At 29.2% G+C, this 19,896-nt stretch overlaps 1 protein-coding gene across 3 annotated transcripts in view; it reads left to right on the top strand.

Annotated features, from left to right (window-relative positions):
* The window catches only part of LOC149054191 (uncharacterized), a 282,722-nt gene that overhangs the window by 23,851 nt on the left and 238,975 nt on the right, over nt 1–19,896 (top strand). For all 3 annotated transcript variants that reach the window (XM_089230532.1, XM_089230533.1, XM_089230531.1), the window contains exon 2: nt 13,380–13,448. In XM_089230532.1, the coding sequence (XP_089086658.1) occupies nt 13,431–13,448 (18 nt within the window). In that variant the 5' untranslated portion in view covers nt 13,380–13,430. The remainder of the gene's footprint in view (nt 1–13,379; nt 13,449–19,896) is intronic.

Raw genomic sequence — 19,896 nt, 5'->3', positions numbered from 1 at the left:
TGAGTAAAATTGAATTTATATAATATAGAACCATGATCAATATTATAATTATTGTATAATAATCGCGTCTACGATTTGTAATATTATAACTATCATCTTGTATATTATGGATAATATTGTGCGCATTTCATATATCTGTTCTGAAACGTTTTTTCAAGTCTGAGTAGTGAGTGGACTAAATACACTGCATTACTATTGTATATTCGTTGTTAATATAGTGCTTTAAAGAGTGGTTCTGCTCTTGTCGAATCCTAATGATTTAGGATTAGAGATGCCATATCTTATCAAAGTAATTGTACGGTCCACTGCAGGAAATCGCATGCAATATTATATGGTCACAGCGTTAATACTTCTAGCTACTGCGAAGTTGATCTAAGTACTTAAGCGCCACTGAACACACACACACGCACTAGTAGATATATTTAGATATAATATACACATATATATGTGTATGTGTGTGTTTACACAGAGAGCAAAACAACTAAACACAACATTCTTTCATTAATCACATTCACAAGGCGGTTTTGTTTGAATTCGCTTGTGCACGATCACCGAGGTCGATCATTAAAATTCGATGCACAATGTCGAGGCTCCCTACACTCCGTCGCTATTTTCCCAATCCCTTACCCTTTCTTGACGGCTGCCTGAAATTTATGGTAATCGGCTTACGGACATGGCCACCACTGCTCCCCATAACCCGATGCGCCAGATCCTCTTCCTCTTTTTCCCTCCCGTCCTCCCACCACTCATTCGCCCTGCACCGTTGAACCTCCTCCATCCGCTTACCATCCCCCACCCTATTTCTCTACAGCCTACATAGCTACTTTGGTTTATAAAACTCGACCAGCGTACTCTGTTACATTTACATACATACTTATGGGCAAAGAGGTTTACAATGTTCCCAAACGGCTTTTAAGGCGTATACGAATGGGGCGAAATAACTGCCGATGATTTTCTATTAATGATTATGATAATTTAATAAGAGTTTATTAAATTCCAAGATCAACGAAAGAGTATAATACGTATACATTTAATAAGCTTAAGATTCCATTACTTAGTTTTAATATAATGATAATAACTAGGCTCGTAAGAAAATTGGTTATTACATAAATTTTAGTATAATAATATGGGCGAGTCCGTTCTTGACCAAAACTGTACACTTTCCTTTCGGCCGATTCACTTTTCATCAAATTTAAAATAGGTTGGTTCCCCTTTCAACCAAAAAAAAAAAAAAAGAAAGAATTATACAATACAATTATGATATACAATTTCTGTCAATAATGATTAAGATAAAATTAATATAAAAACAATATTGATACATAGGTATTTTTACATTTTAAATAACCTTCTATATTTAATTTTATAACATTTTATGCCACTTATAATTTTATAGAAGTAAAATATAAAGTATATATAATATCAATCATTATAACTAATATTTGCCATTATTTTACAACAATTATATACCTACCTATTAGTTTATTTTTTAAATATATGTTATAATTATTGACAATAATTGTATAATATTATTATTTTATTTTTTTATATAATATTATAAAAATTGTGGCATATTGTGACATATTAACACAAAAAAATAATATTAATATTATATAGATATTCTTACGTTTTAAATAATTTTCTACATTTTGTTTTAAATTTATTATACCTATACATTTTCGTTTTGGTCGAAAAGTGAATCGGCCGTAAAGAGAAAGATACGTTTTTGGTTGAAAACGGACATGCCCAATAATATTATTATAGGTAATTGTTTATAAAGCGTTTGCTTTTTACTTCAGATTCGTGCAATCCGCCAATGATCATATTATATTATGATATGCCATACACTTAGAAGTTAGAGTGACCATTGGTAAACAGTTTATTTTATGCAGATATTATCCGAAAGTTTAACAATAATTTTTAAAGTTCACTGTATGTGATAACATAATTCATCACATTAAAATTCAAATAAATAGTCAAGTAAACTGTAATTTAAATTATATTTAACACCGTATATTTTATCATGCTTTTAATTTATTTCACTATAAATATTAAAAATGTTCGCGTGATAGGTAATGTATTGCTTGTACTAGTATTGATTTATCCCTAATATTAATAATTTAAAGTCCAGCCGTCCAGTTAATTTAAATATAATTGTATTTTGAGCATGCATTTTATAAATGTTTATAGTTGTATAGGTTAAATTGGCCTGATTTTTGATTATTGATTATTTTGGACAGTAATAGTTATCGAACTATCTCTAAATAAAAAGTATCTGACGCCAAATCTGCGTTAGATCGGTTAAACAAATCCTCATTAAATAAGCTTTTAATCGTTTTTTATCAATAAAATAGTTTTTTTCTGAATTAATCTACAAGCATTTAAATATTTTTCCCAGCTATAAGAAGGGAGACGATTTGATTTTATACATACACAGATTAAACAAAAAATACAAATTCTAAAGCATAAGTAAACTAAAAACATATTATTGTTATTATATCCAAATAATAAGCAGGCAAATGCACAATAAGTATATATGTATAAAGCATCAAGATAATACGTCGTCATCGTAAAGAAGAATCTGGGTAGGGGTACCGATTTTGAAGCTTTTCATTTAAGTGACATTTTTTCCAGGAATCGTTTTGGAAACAGGGCTTGACGTTATCTTTTTTTAAATTCTGACGAAAATTCCAAGTAATTTTAGGGGTAGCTTTGTTAATAGTCAATTAGTGAATATTAGACGATATAAACATACTCAAAACTCACAACTATATAATATTAAAGATGGAAATTATTGATTATTGGCAAATTAAATATAAATAAACATTTATACTGAAATCGAATTATTCGAGGGAAAATAATTAATTATTTTGAGATAATAAGTATTGCTTTGGTGTTAAATGCATTATGCAATGGGTCTAAAATAGGTATAAGTTGTTTAGTCTGTTGGACTTTATCCATTGAGATAGGTAAATGAGTAAATAATAATCTAAGTAGTAAAATGTTGTGTTTATTTTATTGCATAGTTTAAATAAAGTGGTTAATAGTTACCTACTTTAGAATTTCTCTGTATTGTATTATAATAATAAAATATATTGTTTCATTATAATAGTTAATAATAGTATTTTTCTCATATATTTTGTCAAATGTTTGTGCTCATTTTCCTAGTTTAGTTTTGTGCTGTTATCAATCTATATTTAAATATGTATATGCTATATACAATTTTATAAACGCCGGTTGTCGTTAATCTTAGAATAAAAAAATGGATATTAACCAATTTAACGTTAGTTTGTTATTCTTTTTTGATTCTATCTAAGTTGTAACTATATACAAATAATATTCTTTTTAAATATTCAAATAATTATTATCTTTAAAATACCAAGGTAAAAAAAATGATGTGTTCGCTATTTTATTTTATTTTTTTGGTTTTTGAGAAATAAATTAGATAAACGAATAATCGTTAATTTTTAAAATGTACAATTATACATACTATATGTTATTTTAATTATTTATTACAATAATAATTCTGAACAATTTCGCATAAATTCTAATAAAAATTAGACTTTATGTTTTTTTAAATATATCGCCACTCTGTCGTGCTTCCTTAAACTCAAATATTACTGCATGAATGAATATTTAGACTAACAAAGGTTTTGAAATGGGTGCCTGTTAGGTTGAAAAAGATGACACAAAAGGGTTTTAATGTGTCTTAACAATTGTAATGGAATATTACAGCTGAGTCTACTAGTAATAATAAGAACTAGTACGGTATAGTCAGTAGCACGAGCTGGTTGGCAAAGAGTTCATGCAAGTGGAAAAATAAAGAGATGGCTTGCCTACCCCTCCTGTCGATCTTGAGAAACATTGCGGCAAGAAACATCATTAGAGTAACGGTTAAAAGACCTTACTGAAAATATTGTAAGGAAAAAAGGTATAGAGGGTTGAAAAAAATGGTGGTACCTCATCGTCTGCCCTGCATTTCCGTCTGTGAATAGACTTTCCAATTTCGCGGTTATCTTTCTTCATATAATGTATACAATTTAGAAGTCGTATTGACTCCTGAGGTCTCCGAAGTGTACTAGTAAATACTAATTGCTTCCACATACGTTTAGAGTTCTAAATTTAATTTAGCGTAGGCATTTAATGTATTATGACGTATCTTTGCTTTTTATAGAGAATTGTCGTAGCTTTTGATACCTTGTTTTTTCTAACGTTTTTATGTTTTCATAATTATGAACATTTTTAGTGTATAATGGCATGATATTACTGTTTCAAAACTTTTATTTGTTATGTTAAATACATAGTGTTGGATAAAGAATAAAACAAAAACTATTTTTTTTTTTTATACGACGATGATTAACTATTCAGTTCTTAACTCTAATTAGCCGTTTTAGACACCACTTTAATTTGTTTCTCAATTGACAAACCAACCCTTAAAAAGTGTCTTTAATTGCGTTACCACTACGCGACAAATAGTGACAACTCGCAAAGAGTGGTAAATCTCGATTAAGATTTAAATAATTGAAAAAACATGTAAATTTTTCGGTTTTATTTTTATTTTTTACTTCTATTAGGTACGAATAGCAAATTAACTGCTGTACTTTGAAATAATATAATGTTTTTATTGTGTATATTTAAACCAGGTTCGTGAGTTCAATTTAAGGAGTCAACGATGGTCGCAATTTAACTACTCGTGTCATTTTAGAATACACTCACATACATATATGTCCCTTTTATCCGTCGCTTAGCTGTGTGCAACGAATTTAATGACTTGTCTTATCTCATTATTACTGCCAGAGCGTACTCACTCACCCCATTTCCACTCTTCTCCACGTCACTTTAATCTTGTTACTTTCACGAAATTTGAGCCCCTCGAGCGTTTTAAATTAACACAATTGTTTGTGTATCACGTCCACGATACGAACGTGACGCATTGTGTCGACGGCAAATAGTGGCCTTGACGCCGGAACAAACAAAAAAAAAAAAAAATGAAAAATTAGCGTGAACGCGTCAGCTTTTTATTCTCTCATGCCAAAATTAATCGTCATTTTGTCTTTCAATTAGAACAAACCATCGTTATAGTGATTATTGATCAAGGAAAGTGCGTTTATGAAGTTTCATTGATTACCGCATCGTACGTAAGTGTAAAATTACCTGATACCCTAATGCAGTAAAACGAGTAGGCGCAATTAACTTAAATCGACGTCGATAAATATTGGGAATCGACTATAGTTAAAATGTTTGTAAAATGTTTGTAAAATGTTTGTAAAATGTTTTAGTTATTAAACTATTGCGCTGTAATTATTTTAACTAAAATACATAATGTTCATTCCAATATTGCTTTTATGTACTTAATGAAAAATAACTTTAAATTGAGTTCAACAATCTATGAGTATACTCATATACCAGGTAATCCTACTTATCATAATTATTATTCTTTTGTATGGATTTTTTTCTTGATTTTTCTAGAAAAACATATAATAAAAATAATATTATTTTATGAATGTGCTACAAATTATTTCGAAGATCATAAACAAGTATAATATGAATAATTATTCAGCTAAAGTAAAAAAAAAAAAAAAACATTTATTTATATATTATCTTTGTTACTATTTCCAAGATAAGTTCGTTTGTACCTCCTACAATTTTCATAATATATCAAAAACTACTATTCGATATTTTTGTCCTTCACATCGAGACACTACTACACTAGGTATAAGAGACGTAGATTTTGGACGTAAGCCGACAATATTCTAAAAACAAAACCACTATTGCTACTTTTTTCATATTTTATTTTTTTCTCAAACAGAAGTCTGGTCATTCAGGATATACGGTTTCGGAATAATTTGAGTCTCTGTTGAAAATTCTCTGCTCGTCGACAGCAATGTGACAGCTTAAGAACTACACACCGAAATATAAAATTGACCTTGATAAAAAAACAACGTAGAATTTTCAACAGGAAGTCATTTTATAAATCAGGATTTTTCATTCTTAATTTACTCATCGTGTAAATTATATTAACATGTCATGATGTATTTGTATAACGTACACATACGTATGGTCAAGTTATTTTTAACAAAACGTAGACGATAGCTTAGTTTTTTTTGTCTTAACATAATAATTCATCATATTATTATACTTGGAATGATTATAACCGTTTGTTTGAATTGGATAAAATTGTTTGCATCATACATTTAGAGTATCGTATAATGAATCATGATAAGAATTATTTCAATAGAAATATTACACGAGTATCTGAGAAAGTACATATTTTATAAATAATCAGATCAGATATTTTAAGAGAAAGATATATTATATAGTTATAGAAATATAACAAACATATTAAATCAAAAGATTTTTTGTAAAAATATAGAAATTGTAAGTACCTACCAAGTAATAAGTATTATGTAAGACATCAAAATTAACGTGTATAATAACATTCACAGTTATATTTAAAATTATTATTCCTTCTTAAAAACAATAAACTAGTACAACTCAATATACCGTAAGATGTAGTGATGGAGACCATATAATTATCGCTTACTTATTTACTTACTTACTTACTAACATAATTAGCGTTATTAATAATTTCATTCTACTGTTTGCTTTTAATGCAGTAGTATAGATGCCAGGAATTAGCATTGTGATCAATACAGTACTAAATACTATTAATAGTAAAAAAATATCTTCGTGTTACAGAGAGATTAAAGTTTTATTAGAATAATATTATTTTAATATAAAAAAAAAAATTAAAAGGAATAAAATTTTATAAACATGTTACCAGTTGCCATCATTAATAAAGTTATATTTTAATTACACTATACACCTAGACAGTACACAATATTATTCAAATCAAAAATGTTTATGTACATACGATAATGAAATGTTAAACAACCAATTTGTAATGATTTATATTACTACAACAGTTGTGCAGATGGTTTTGTATCTATTATTTTCTGTATTATTTACATGAATTAAGTTACTTAAGTTAAACTTTTTAATTTCCATTGTTTTTAATATACGCGTATATTACTAAAAGCGTAAATTAAAAACTACCATCGCGTATCTCCAAGAAGTTCCTAATTATCAATTCAAAGTTTTCGGTCTCTTTCAAATGTATTTCTAAACTTCCCTCCTTAATTTTCGTTTAAGCTGTGTAGGTGCTATTGTTTGATTTAAGGTATCCTCTTCTGATCATTAACTGTTAGTTAGAAACTAGAAACCATGCTCAAAACCTATCGCGGCGACATAATTTCTAGGTAAAGAGAATTTAATAATATTTAGAAACTTTTTCTTTAATATCGTACGTGGCTAACTGGTCGTGAATTTAATGGTTTTATAAATAATATGAAATATAATATAATACATACATATATAGGTTAATTAGAGTTATGTATAGGTACATTAAAATAATTACAATATCATACATATTGATATCAGACCAGATCCGTTATTTGTTTTTTTTTTCACTCATTCGATCATTTCCACAACGGCTTTAATTAATTAGCGCTTCAGTTCTGCGCTGGACTCTATATGCCCGGGAATTTCATCCGGATGGCTTTGTATTATGTATGATTATACCGATCTTATCACAAAGTAACTATAATATGGTGGTTATTCCTGAGTTATACCAGGTCACGTAACCATAGTTACCGTATGTGGTGTAACGACATCATACTATATTATTACAGTGTGTTTTTGGGCCCGAAGTGTTATCGAGTGAGTAACGGGTGGTGGAAAAAAGTTTGCTCATAAATGTGAAATTACGGTGTGTATGAAATAACTTCGAAACAAATAAAAATCAAAGACAAATTTATCATCTTGTCTCCGAACATCCTACACATATTATATCGTTATTAAATGTTTTATCTCTCCTTTGAATTTTTGTGTCGACTTCACCGTTGTTGGTTTAATATACGAGAAAATAATCAATTGGACCATAATGATATTTGATTAGAATCTTAGCTGGCATAGTAATTAACTAATACAATATTAAGCAAGACTATTTAATGTGTACAAATTAACATAATTAGTAATAACTTCTAACTATGGATATATTTTTTTATTAAATTAAGTATTTAATGGTAGTAGCTTTAAAAATGTGTACCTGCCGTACCTGACTATTATTCATGTTTATTTGTTTTAGTTAAATTGTAGGCAAATTATTATGACACAGTCAAATAACATTTCAAAATTAACGATCCTTAAATTGAGTTTCGTAAAATCAATAATCATATAATAATTTCAAATAGCAGTTTTTCTGTCTTTGTTTCCGATTTCTTGTTGGGTTTTCGTTGCCATGATTACTTATTAACAAAAACGTACCTATACCGGGTGATTCTTTTATCATTGAACACTCATTATTTCAAAAATTATTAATGTTTTTGAAAATATTATTTTACATAGTTTCGAGATGTTAAAAAACCAACGTTTTTATTAAAAAATTATATTTTTAAATATTTTTTTAAGTTTTTTACTTTTTTGAATGATAACATAGAGTTTTAATTTCATATTCCAAAGCAGAATATTTTTCTAAGTATTTTGATTCATAAAAATCGAATTTAGGATGAGTAGTTTATGAGTTATATGTATTTAAAGTTTAGACAAGCTGAGTAGTGGACAAACATTTTGCGGGGTAACCCCGTACCACTTCCCTCTGACAATCTAAACTTTAAATACTTATAACTCAAAAACTACTAACCCTAAATTCGATTTTTATGAATCAAAATACTTAGAAAAATATTCTGCTTTGGAATATGAAATTAAATCTCTATGTTATCATTCAAAAAAGTATAAAACTTAAAAAAATATTTAAAAATATAATTTTTTAATAAAAACGTTGGTTTTTTAACAACTTGAAACCATGTAAAAAAATATTTTGAAAAACATTAGTAATTTTTGAAATAATGAGTGTTCAATGATAAAAGAATCACCCGGTATATGGTAGGTAGTAGGTACAAGATTTTTCTTGTAGAGGAAAAGGCTACACACGAATTGCGTCCCGAAATAAAAAATTTGATAAGCGGGTACACGAATTGCGTCCGGCATTATCTAATCTACTGCATGAATTGCGTCCGGTTTTGTTTAAACGATTGCTTATAAATTATTATAATTAAATATTTTTTTGGTCTCCCATTTTTAAAACCAGATGAAGTGGAGGATTGTTTTACTGACGATATTGTATCCATTTTACCCGAAAATGAAAAAGTACAGCAATTTTCCGATTATATGTTAAATACATACATAAAGCCTGATTCTGATTTCCCATCTTCTGTATGGGCAATGTACTCATGTTCTATAATTAGTTGTGAAGCCTTCCACTCCAAGTTTAACAGTATGCTTTACTCAGCACACCCGAATATATTTCAATTTATAGATGTTTTAAAAAATGTACAAAAAGAAACTTATATTAAACAACAAAATATTCATGTAATTAAAAACAGACGAATGATGGTATGTGAAAAAGAAAATTCACTAAGACAAAATATGGCAAAATATGAAAGTGGCCAATTAACCCGCCTTGATTATATTAAGAAAGTAACATTCAAGTTTTTACCAATTTTTTAATTTTTTAATTATAATTTTTATATATATATATATTTTTTTTTAAAACTATTATATTATTATTATTATATTATTAACCTACACATTTTATTTTACTTACATATAATTGCATAACAATGATAAAAAACAATATTTTTAACCTACCGATAGTCGTAATTTGATATCGACAGTCCTTAGTCTGTATGAAATGAGAAGGAAAATAATTTTTTTACGTTGGGACGCAATTCGGGTAGTTGTTAAATATGGTTGGGACGCAATTCGTGTAGTCGTTAAATATCTTTGGGACGCAATTCATGCGGAAAAGGGAATTTGGGACGCAATTCATGTGCAGCGGAGGAAAAATATCAAAAGGTTAACTAATGTTTAAACATAGGTACCAACTATGAAAATTATTTCATGGTGTGTAGATTGTAGGTATTTTATTGAAATGCTAATATCAAGTATTTTTGTTTAGTTAGGTTAATATTATAATGATAAGCAGGGTTTGGGACTTCTTGCAATCGCATGTTTTTTTGTAGTGGTCGTAGTCTATTCTAAGTGAGTTATAAATTTATTTTATGAAATGACGAGATTAAATACTAAGTTTGAATTTGAATATTTTTACATAGTTCGTCATATTTTAAGAAAAGCGCTTATTTGAGCAATTTTTGGTATATTTGGAAAATTTCACATTTTTATATTTTTATAAACGTAAAATTGTCGGGAAAAATCATAATTTATTGTATGATCGTATAGTTTGTCATATATAACACACGTATGTCTGTTTACGATGATAGTCTCTTTATCGCTTAATAATCAATCTTTTTATCGCCAATATTGAAATTATTGTATAGTTGTGATAAAACCTAATGAATCCTATACTCCTACAGATTTATCATGAAACAAATATAAATTCAAACTCTCCTAAGTAATCATTTATTAGCCGGGTATGAATTGTACGATAAAATGATAATTATTGTAAGTGCGAGAAATCCCGAACCCTAATGATAAGCCTAGTAACGGTCACATATATTTTACAATATTTGTATCAAATATTTTTCTATTTGATTTACAAATAATGTGCTTGAAATATATTTTCCAGAAAAAATTTAGATAAATAGAATCATTGTTATATCCCTGGTTTAATATGATAAGTTATAACTATATAGGTGCTTAATACAAATAAAACATTAAAATCCTGTCCATTAAAAATTAAGTAAACTATAATAATTATTAATTAAGATTCAAGATAATGTCTGATATTAGTGGTACTACACGATTCATTGAACATATCGTTGAACAATAGTTTTAATTTTAGCACAGTGACGATGACTTGTGTTTTACATCACAGTGGTAAGAAAAAAATACATTCACGACGTTTTCACAATCTTTTATGTTAAGTTACCTGAGAATTTCATGTAGATATACAAACTAGACTTTCAAGACGATATTATTAATATGTAGAGTATGAGTACCGAAAAAATATAACATTATAGGTACGTGTATAATATGCGTAATGTTGCGAAACACAATAACTTTGAACGTTTCCCTAGATTTCCTTGTCATAATGAACACATTTTCATTTTTTTTTTTTCATATATATATATATATTTATGTATATAGTATATTGTTTTACGTGCCATTTAAAAATTATATCTTACCCGTCGCCATCACGAGAGGGTACTTAGCAGTCGTTAAGTGTATACATTGCGCGGCGCTTCTACCGCTGCCGCCGCCGCCGTCGTCGCACGCGCGTTAAGTGTTATTGGTGACAGGGAAAATTATCATTACCGTAGCTCACCGCTGCAGGGTAGCTCGTTGGAGGTAGACGGGGGTAAGGGGTTGGAGGCGATTTGTAGTGCGGTTGTTTACCATCAGAAAATAAGGACAATGAAGCCGTGGAAAAAACGCACTTAGGCACGTTCACACCTGTTCACACCGACGAAGAGCGCACGCAATACCTGTTGGACTTACATTGGTCTATTTCGTAATAATAACATGGTCTCAAGTGGTGTTGGCAGTGGATAGGGATGCAAGTATGACGAGGTCGGAAGTGGTAGTTTAAATAATGTAAAGCAACAACGCGAAATAGTGGTAGTGGCGGGAGGAGGAGAAAAAAATGTGTGAAAGCGAAAAAGTACTAATTGATGTCATCGTGTAAGTCGAGTGTACTCGTACAATATTATACAGCTGTAGCATGGTGTATCTTTTGTTAGCGATCGTTGGGAAGGGATGGGAATGGGTGTCGGGAATTGGAACACTTGATAAAATAAGTATAAAAAGACACTGACAATAACCCTTCTCTACAGCAACTGGCGTGTCTTGATGAGAACCTAACAATATATAATTACCACTCCATTAGACTGTTTGTATTTCAACGTACGTGTTATTGGTAGGTATAGCAATAATTATAATAATATGCACATTGTACATACATACGAAATGCTCTAATTCCTTAAACTTTTTGGTCTTAGTATGCGGAAGATTTAAGCTATATAAACTGTTACAAAAGTCTGAAGAACATTTTATCTATTATTCATAAACCCATTTATTCGGAACATTTACTTAACCCTCTCTCTGTTTGTACAACTTTCTTATACCTTTTACTGGTATAATTATATTACGTTTAAGACGTCAGGCATAAATTACCTAGAATATTGATGTAAGCGTGAGCAGATATTTTAAGGTATATAAGTTAATAAAGATAGTTTATAGAACGCGTTTTACATCCGGCTGGGGTTTACTTTAAGGCTGGGCGCTCGCATACGAGAGCGGTAGTGATTTTCGAGACAAAGGCGCCCGAAATTTTATATATAGATGGATAATCGTTTAAATAAATTATCCACACTACAGTGAATGCGTAATCGCGAGATAGTGTTAGGTAATAATAATATTATCAAGTTATCCACATGTTATATAGTTCAATAGCAATAAATTCAAATTTAATATTCAATATTATGTTTTGCATCATCTGTAAAGATTATTCTAATTCTATTTAGTGTGACGCGTTACACGATTCCACTAAATTATAGTGAAAGATATTGCATTCATTTTACTGTCGTCGAAAAGATAATGATTTCTACCATGACTATGTTTATTAACTAAATGCATGCAGTTTAATTCGACTTGGGAATTGGGATTAATTATTTTTCATTTGCATAATATTTGGTTGATATAATATTGAATTTACATTTTAATATACCCAATAGACGTATTGAAAAAAACGATTTTTCTCTGTGTAGTTTTTAAATATAGAGAGAAATTTTAAGTACATTGTAAACTTACGGCATTTTGGTCGGAATTAACTACTTGGATTTACAAAAAAAATTTTGCATGATGGATATGAAAATGTATTTTTGTGAGTCACTAACTCAAATTGGTTGAATTTGCATCATGCATAGTCGACGGTAATCATCACTTTTCCATTCCCAGTGCCTATATCGACTGCATATATGAATGTTTGTAGAATATAAATAACTATCAAGTCGCTATCATGTAAACTCTACTGGTGCAATTAGCATTTGGCTTTGAAATACCTAGGGTTTTTTTTTCATCACATACCAAATTACTTCAGACCCTATTGGTATATACTCATGAATTATGAAATATTGCAGTTATAGTATAGTCGTAATAAAGCTGATTTGTTATTTTATGTATTCCGCAATTATGAAATACACACATTTTTGACGTTGGGTTGAGAAAAAATTATCAAATTTTCAATATTTCAAATAATACCATTATTATTTATATAATTTTATTTAATAAATACCTACTACTAAAATTTTTATTTTATGAGTTTTGTGTCATTTATTCAAATATTTATTTATAAAATGTTTCAGATTGAAGACGATTTAGCAACATATGTTGGCGCCGGTTCCAAGGTGAAAGACATGACGGCTGTAAATACTGTAAGTATTGTACTTTCTGTAATTTATTTTTCATGTGCGAATTATTATTTTCTTTTATTCAATATTTCGAACATACTGAAATTCGTGTGGTTTTAACTTAAAAATCATTCAAACGTTGATCGCTTCAAACAAAATTGCATTTAACAAAGCGTTTACGCATGTTAAAATATTATACGAGGCAATCAGGTAATATATTTTGGTTTAAATGCGTTTATAGGTATATAGAAATTTGATTTCCAAAGGCTTTTGAGTTTTATTCGATCATTATTGGGTTATAAATTATAAAACCGACCTTAACCACGCCGTATTAACTCATTTATTGAATCAAATTAGCATTGTTAGTTCAACAGAATCGCTATTCGCTATATAAGATTGAAGAAACTTCTCCGAGTTGACGTACATGTAAGGTAACCCAGGAATGTAATTGGACATAAACTTTCCGGGAACTTCAGTGACGTTATAAATATTAATATCGTGCATTCAAGTCATACCATAAAACAAGAATGTACTTTCTAGGATTGTTAAAAAAAAAGGTTGCTGAGGTGCTTTTTATGTGAAAGAAAATCTAGTAAAATCAGAAAATGGTTGCATTCGATCCCGGGCTGGGTACTTTTTATTCTATACAAAAGAGCTTAATAAAAATAAATAAATACATAAGAAAGGCCAACTATGTATGTACGCCATTAGTCCAATAATTTAAAAAAGTTAAGAATCAGCCAATTGAATTGTATATATGGTTAGCATATTATTCATTTATGTACCAACGATGAAGGAATTGTTGATTTTATAATGTTGGGTATGATTTTTAATAGTAATAATTTTACGGAAAAAAAAGTTCCAAAAGTAACACACTGCAGACCATTTTACTACCTAATACTTTGAATGGATTATGAGTGGTTTTACAAAAATAATTTATGTTCCAACTCCAAACTCCAAACTAGAACGTTAAATCATATATTAAGAACATGGCAATTCGAAACTAATTCTCATTTATTAGTTAAATAAATAATAATTTAATGTTATTAACTGTATTGCACAAAAAATAGTTCAATTTTTAAATAAACCGTAGGCAATAATGATATTCTATATCGTACTATAAATAACGTCAAAATAAATTACTTGCGAAATTAAACTTGTCCAATTCGCCTACGGTCCAAATCATTGGATTAGATGATTCAGCCAATCGTTGTAAAAACGCTTTCCTTTTAATTATTTACCATTTTTCCAAATTATAAATATATATATTTTTTTTTAATTGTTACCATTGTTACCAAGCTTTTGGAAATCAATAAAAACTTTATAAAACTAAATAATTATTGTTATTAAAAAAAAAGAAATCAAGCGCAAGCAATTTTAACAATTATCATGCAAAAAAAATAAAATAAAGAAATATTGTGTTTAAGATGTTTAACATTAAATAATTTAAAAATAAATCTGATTTCTTCTATACGATAAATACTATTTTATTATTTTCATTAGAACCTGATCGTATTCTATTTAATAAAATTAACTTCAAATTTACCACCCTAAAAAAATTATAAAATATATATTAATTTTATTATATTATTATATATTATTATGTTTATTATATTAGTATATAAAAACATTAATGAATGAAAAAAAATGTCATATCTAAAAAAAAACTTTAATACCTAGGTAATAAAACATAAGAAACTACACGCGTATTTTTGGAAACTTTCTTTCATGAAAAATTATTCAACTCGTTGATTATAAACGTAAGAAATCATAATGATAAAATGTATCATCCTACTAAAAATTATGTCTTACATTTTTTCATAAAATAGTTTTATATTTCAAAAGTATTTTATCATCACGTTTAAAGTTAAATTTATTTTGTTCAGCCTAATATGCTAATTTAAAGTGTTTGTGCCTATTAATTGGCTATGGTATAACTGTATTCGTAGTTTTTTTTATCATTGGAAACCTGATATGACAATTTGCATAAGTATGTACCAAATTTAAAATGTTTTAAATTAAGTTAAAAATCTAGAAATATTTTTTTCCATTGATACTATATTATAAAAGCAAATATTAAATTTAATAATTTAAACCGTTGAGTCGTTTGAAAAATAAGTATTTCTAAACTTATATTTTTACCATTGTTAATTTTTGTTACTAAACAAAGGAATGTTTTAAATAACAATTTTATAATATGATATTGTTTGAGAATAAACTTATTAATTTTATATTTAATCATCCTTGTGACACTAAAATAAATTAGGATACATTTCAAATTGTGGAATAAAATTAATATCCATTTTTAAAAATCCGACTAGGTATTCCGTTAATTTCAATTCGTATTGCTTATTTTAATATTTACGTAATTACCATAGGTATTTCCTCTTATTTTTGATGAAGCAAATGCATTGACATTTAAACATTATTATTAATTCGTATAAAACTATCTGTAAGTGTGAGAATGTTATACTATTTTTGGAATCAGAAATTTGATGTGTGAAATATTTTAATATCATATATTATTGTTCTCAAATTAACCTAACCTAACCGAACTAACCTTATTATTTTTTGTACATAATGTATGTTTTTATGTATATTTTTCAACCAATCAAATTCGTTACGGTTGACACAATGATTATTACATATTATTAGTTATGAATTTAATAATATGATATAACCCTGTGTTCGCTCTGCTTATACTATACCTTATGGCCTATACCGTGGCCTACATGATGTGCGCTTTAAAGAATGCCCTCTTTTTCATTATTCAAACACCTCCGGGAGTTCATTTTTTAATATTATGGTAACACGAATAGTGGCGCATCCATTTGCCGAAAATTAGCAGCTCGTCAAATTCCTCGAGAAGGGAATGGTGTCGTCGTTATAATAGAAAATGCCCGACATATTTTCATCATTATTAAATATCTCGAAATCACCTCGAGTGAGATGGAAGTAGCGGCAACAGCATCAGCAGGCTTCGCTATATTAATTTTTATAAAACGCGTCACTTGCTATTATTTTTTTTTCGCTGCTCGCATACACCCACTACCATACTGTTTCGAAAAAATAATAATTATAATAAAAACTTAATAAACACTGTGCCTTCGAATTTTTTCACCTCTGCGCCGTGTTATCTACCTGCCTATCTACACATAAAATTTCATGTAATATTAAGACGTAGCTAGGTGTATTATGATATATAATAATGTATAGTAGGTATACGTTCTAAGTATACGATATATACTACCCTCTCGACTTTTTTGCACACCGATGCAATGTACTTGTATATATATATATATGTTTATAATATTAAATATACTGTGCAGACAATAACAACATCTTCAGTGGTAGTTGACACTTAATTTACAAAGTATAATTTCCTCTTCTTTTTCGCTGTGCGCTTCTTATTACCATAATAATAATATCGCACGGACGCCGGACGGTGCAGCGCGGCACTGCTTGTTCTCTCCATTAATGTAGGGGTGAACAATATATATATATATATGTGTGTGTGTGTGTGTGTAAAATGTGTACTTATATATATATTAGTATATATATATATATATATATATATATATATATATATATATATATATATACGAGAGTCGAAAATAACACAATTACCTTACGCGAAACAATGGCTCACCACCCGGCGGTGGAGGTGGTTGTGTATGTGTTGGGGAAGGAGGCGATGTGGGTGGAAGGGTTCGCCTCGTTGGGTCGGCAGCGGTGGAACAAAGCTCTAGATTGCTTTTTTATCACTCTATATACACGCACAATATACAGCGCGAGTGGTGGAGGATCATCCCTGCCACCGTCACCCCCTCCACCAGTGGTATATTATATTCTGCAAGTGTGTGTGTGTATATGTAGAACTCATGCGCGTTTGTGTGTTGTATTTATGGTGAAGTTAGGGGAGTCGGTGCCGAAGGACCGATTTATAGCGAAAAACGGTGAAAATCAATCGTCGGATTTCTGTATTACCCGCTGCAATTGTCGAAATGCGCGTTTTGGTGATATGTATGTGTGTGTGTGTGTGTGTTGTATGGAGGGGCAGGGGACGCAGTGAAACGAAAAATGGAAAAAAAGAAAACAGCAACAAACGATAATAAATAAAATAATTCCACAGTGTATATTATATACGACGTCATTTTTAAACTGGTAACTCGTATCGGCGTTTCCTATACTACACCATCGCTGCAGCTCCGTCTCGGTCTGCATTTCCGTTTTCGATCGCTTTTTGCCGAAAAATATGGTCACCATCCATCTCCGTATACTACGCGCGTATATGTACCTATAGTATAGTCGTGTTAAGGTGTGTGAGTTGGTTCTACAACTTTTTTTCATAATGCAACAGGGTAAAAACCTAAAAAAAACACCAATCGAATTTTTGTCATCAATACCAATACTAAAAAACTTTGAGGATATTTGAAAAAAAACAAAGATGTATGCTTCTTTTTATAAAGTATTTTGATTTGTTTTTAAATTGTTTTAAATATTATTATTACATGCATACTATATAGTATACACTATTATATATATATATATATGCGTGTGTGTTTGTGTATGTATTATAATTAAGAACAATATTAAGACTATAAACAAATTAAATATCAAAGTTTTAACTTTTTTAAATAATACAAAATTCAAAATACAATAAATATAAATTAATTAATAACAATAGTCCAGGTAATTTTGAATTTATTTTTTAAAAAAAAAGCTTAATAAAACCGTACACCTGCAGGATGGATTTTTAATAAAGATTATTTTTACCAATCCTATATTCTTATAAAAATACCAACTCATTGTTGATAATTAGCTTGTCACTTTTATTATTATTATTATTTTTCAAATCTCAATATACAAATTGGGATATTATATGTTAAGAGCATTAAAACGGGAACAAACTAATAAATAATTGACATCATTCAGAGATATTGAAATTTCGTTAATGACTTAATTATTATCTATGTTATTTTAGAACTTGATCTACATACAACGCATTTTATGTACCGACGCTTATTAAAACCTAACGATTGATGGAGATATATATATATATATATATATGTGTAATATACATCACACAAAAGAGGGAAATTTCAATGTATTTATGTATGATGTATATACCTACACACTCTATTGTACTCTAACCGTTCAATAACTCAATATACAAGTATGTTTTATACTCAAGTGTCTTTTTTAATTATGCAAAACAAATAATTGTGTTCGTTGTCGACGGTAAAAATGAACAGAGGAAAAGTCCGGTAACTATTATTAAAATATTATTGTATTAACAACGGAGACATTATTTTCACGTGATTAAATAATTCTATGGCCATTATATTATAATATTTAACGTTTATACAGACACATACACGTTTATGTGTATTTACTTAAAGACATGGACAATATAAGCGTATATAAGTGAGACGTTCAAACAATAATATTTAATATGCCACCCGTGGGCAAAACACGATTGCTAACATCGAAATATATTTTATATACGAATCGTATAAAAGTGCAACACAACGAGTTATATAATATGAGTATTTTAATATTATTATTTTTTTATTATTGTTCATAAGCACGACAGCTATAGTTATTAGCTGTTTTTAGGAAGGAGATGATTGGTTTGGAACACTTGTTGTATACGTGACGAGAATTTGTTGCTAAGAACCCGGTTGGTCACCCATCCGGGAGCTAAGAACATCGCCCGGTGTACGTACTTTCAGAGCGTTTTTGCATTTGAGCGTACGACAGCGCCACACCAAGCAACTATTTTAATATGATTATAATTATTGTATTATTATATCATTAGGTATATATTATAATAACACCTGCTAGCAGCAATATTATGAATACACGTCTCGGGCTCGCGATCAGCGGGTGTTCTAGTTTTCACCCTCACCACCCTCGTGGCTCTCACTATCACGGAAATTACTTTGGCCGTAATCATTTTGACTTACAGTCTCCCCCCCCCCACCTGTGCGCTTGGGACCCCGTTTGTAACGCCACCACAGTGCTGGTAATCGTCTCGCTTGGTGTCGACACTTGGGAGAGGTCAAATGTGACACTGCAACAGACACGACTCTAATATAATTATTATAAGGATATTTTATGTGTGCATATACATATACATATATATATATATATATATAATAATAATAATAATAAATAATAATAATAATCCTAATAACCGGTTGGCGAACGATTCTTATGGACTGTCGGTGTTAATAAATTATGAGTATAATAATCATGAGCGTAAATGGTGTTTTAGATTTTGAATCGACTGAAGATTTTTGTGTGGAAATGAAAATTTTTCATAAATTGTGATGTTTTTAAAATCTTCAAGTTTTTCCTAGTTCTCTCCCCCAACCATCCATATTTTCCTCTATGATCATATTATCGGAAACTATCACGGCGTACTTCTCACCAAAAGAATATAGTCCGAGTGACAACTACGATTGCG

This window comes from Diuraphis noxia, unplaced genomic scaffold, assembly GCF_037042655.1.
Source record: "Diuraphis noxia isolate RWA-SAM2 unplaced genomic scaffold, SU_Dnox_SAM2 contig0009, whole genome shotgun sequence".
Lineage (NCBI taxonomy): Eukaryota > Metazoa > Arthropoda > Insecta > Hemiptera > Aphididae > Diuraphis > Diuraphis noxia.
This window is presented reverse-complemented; position numbering and strand designations above follow the sequence as displayed.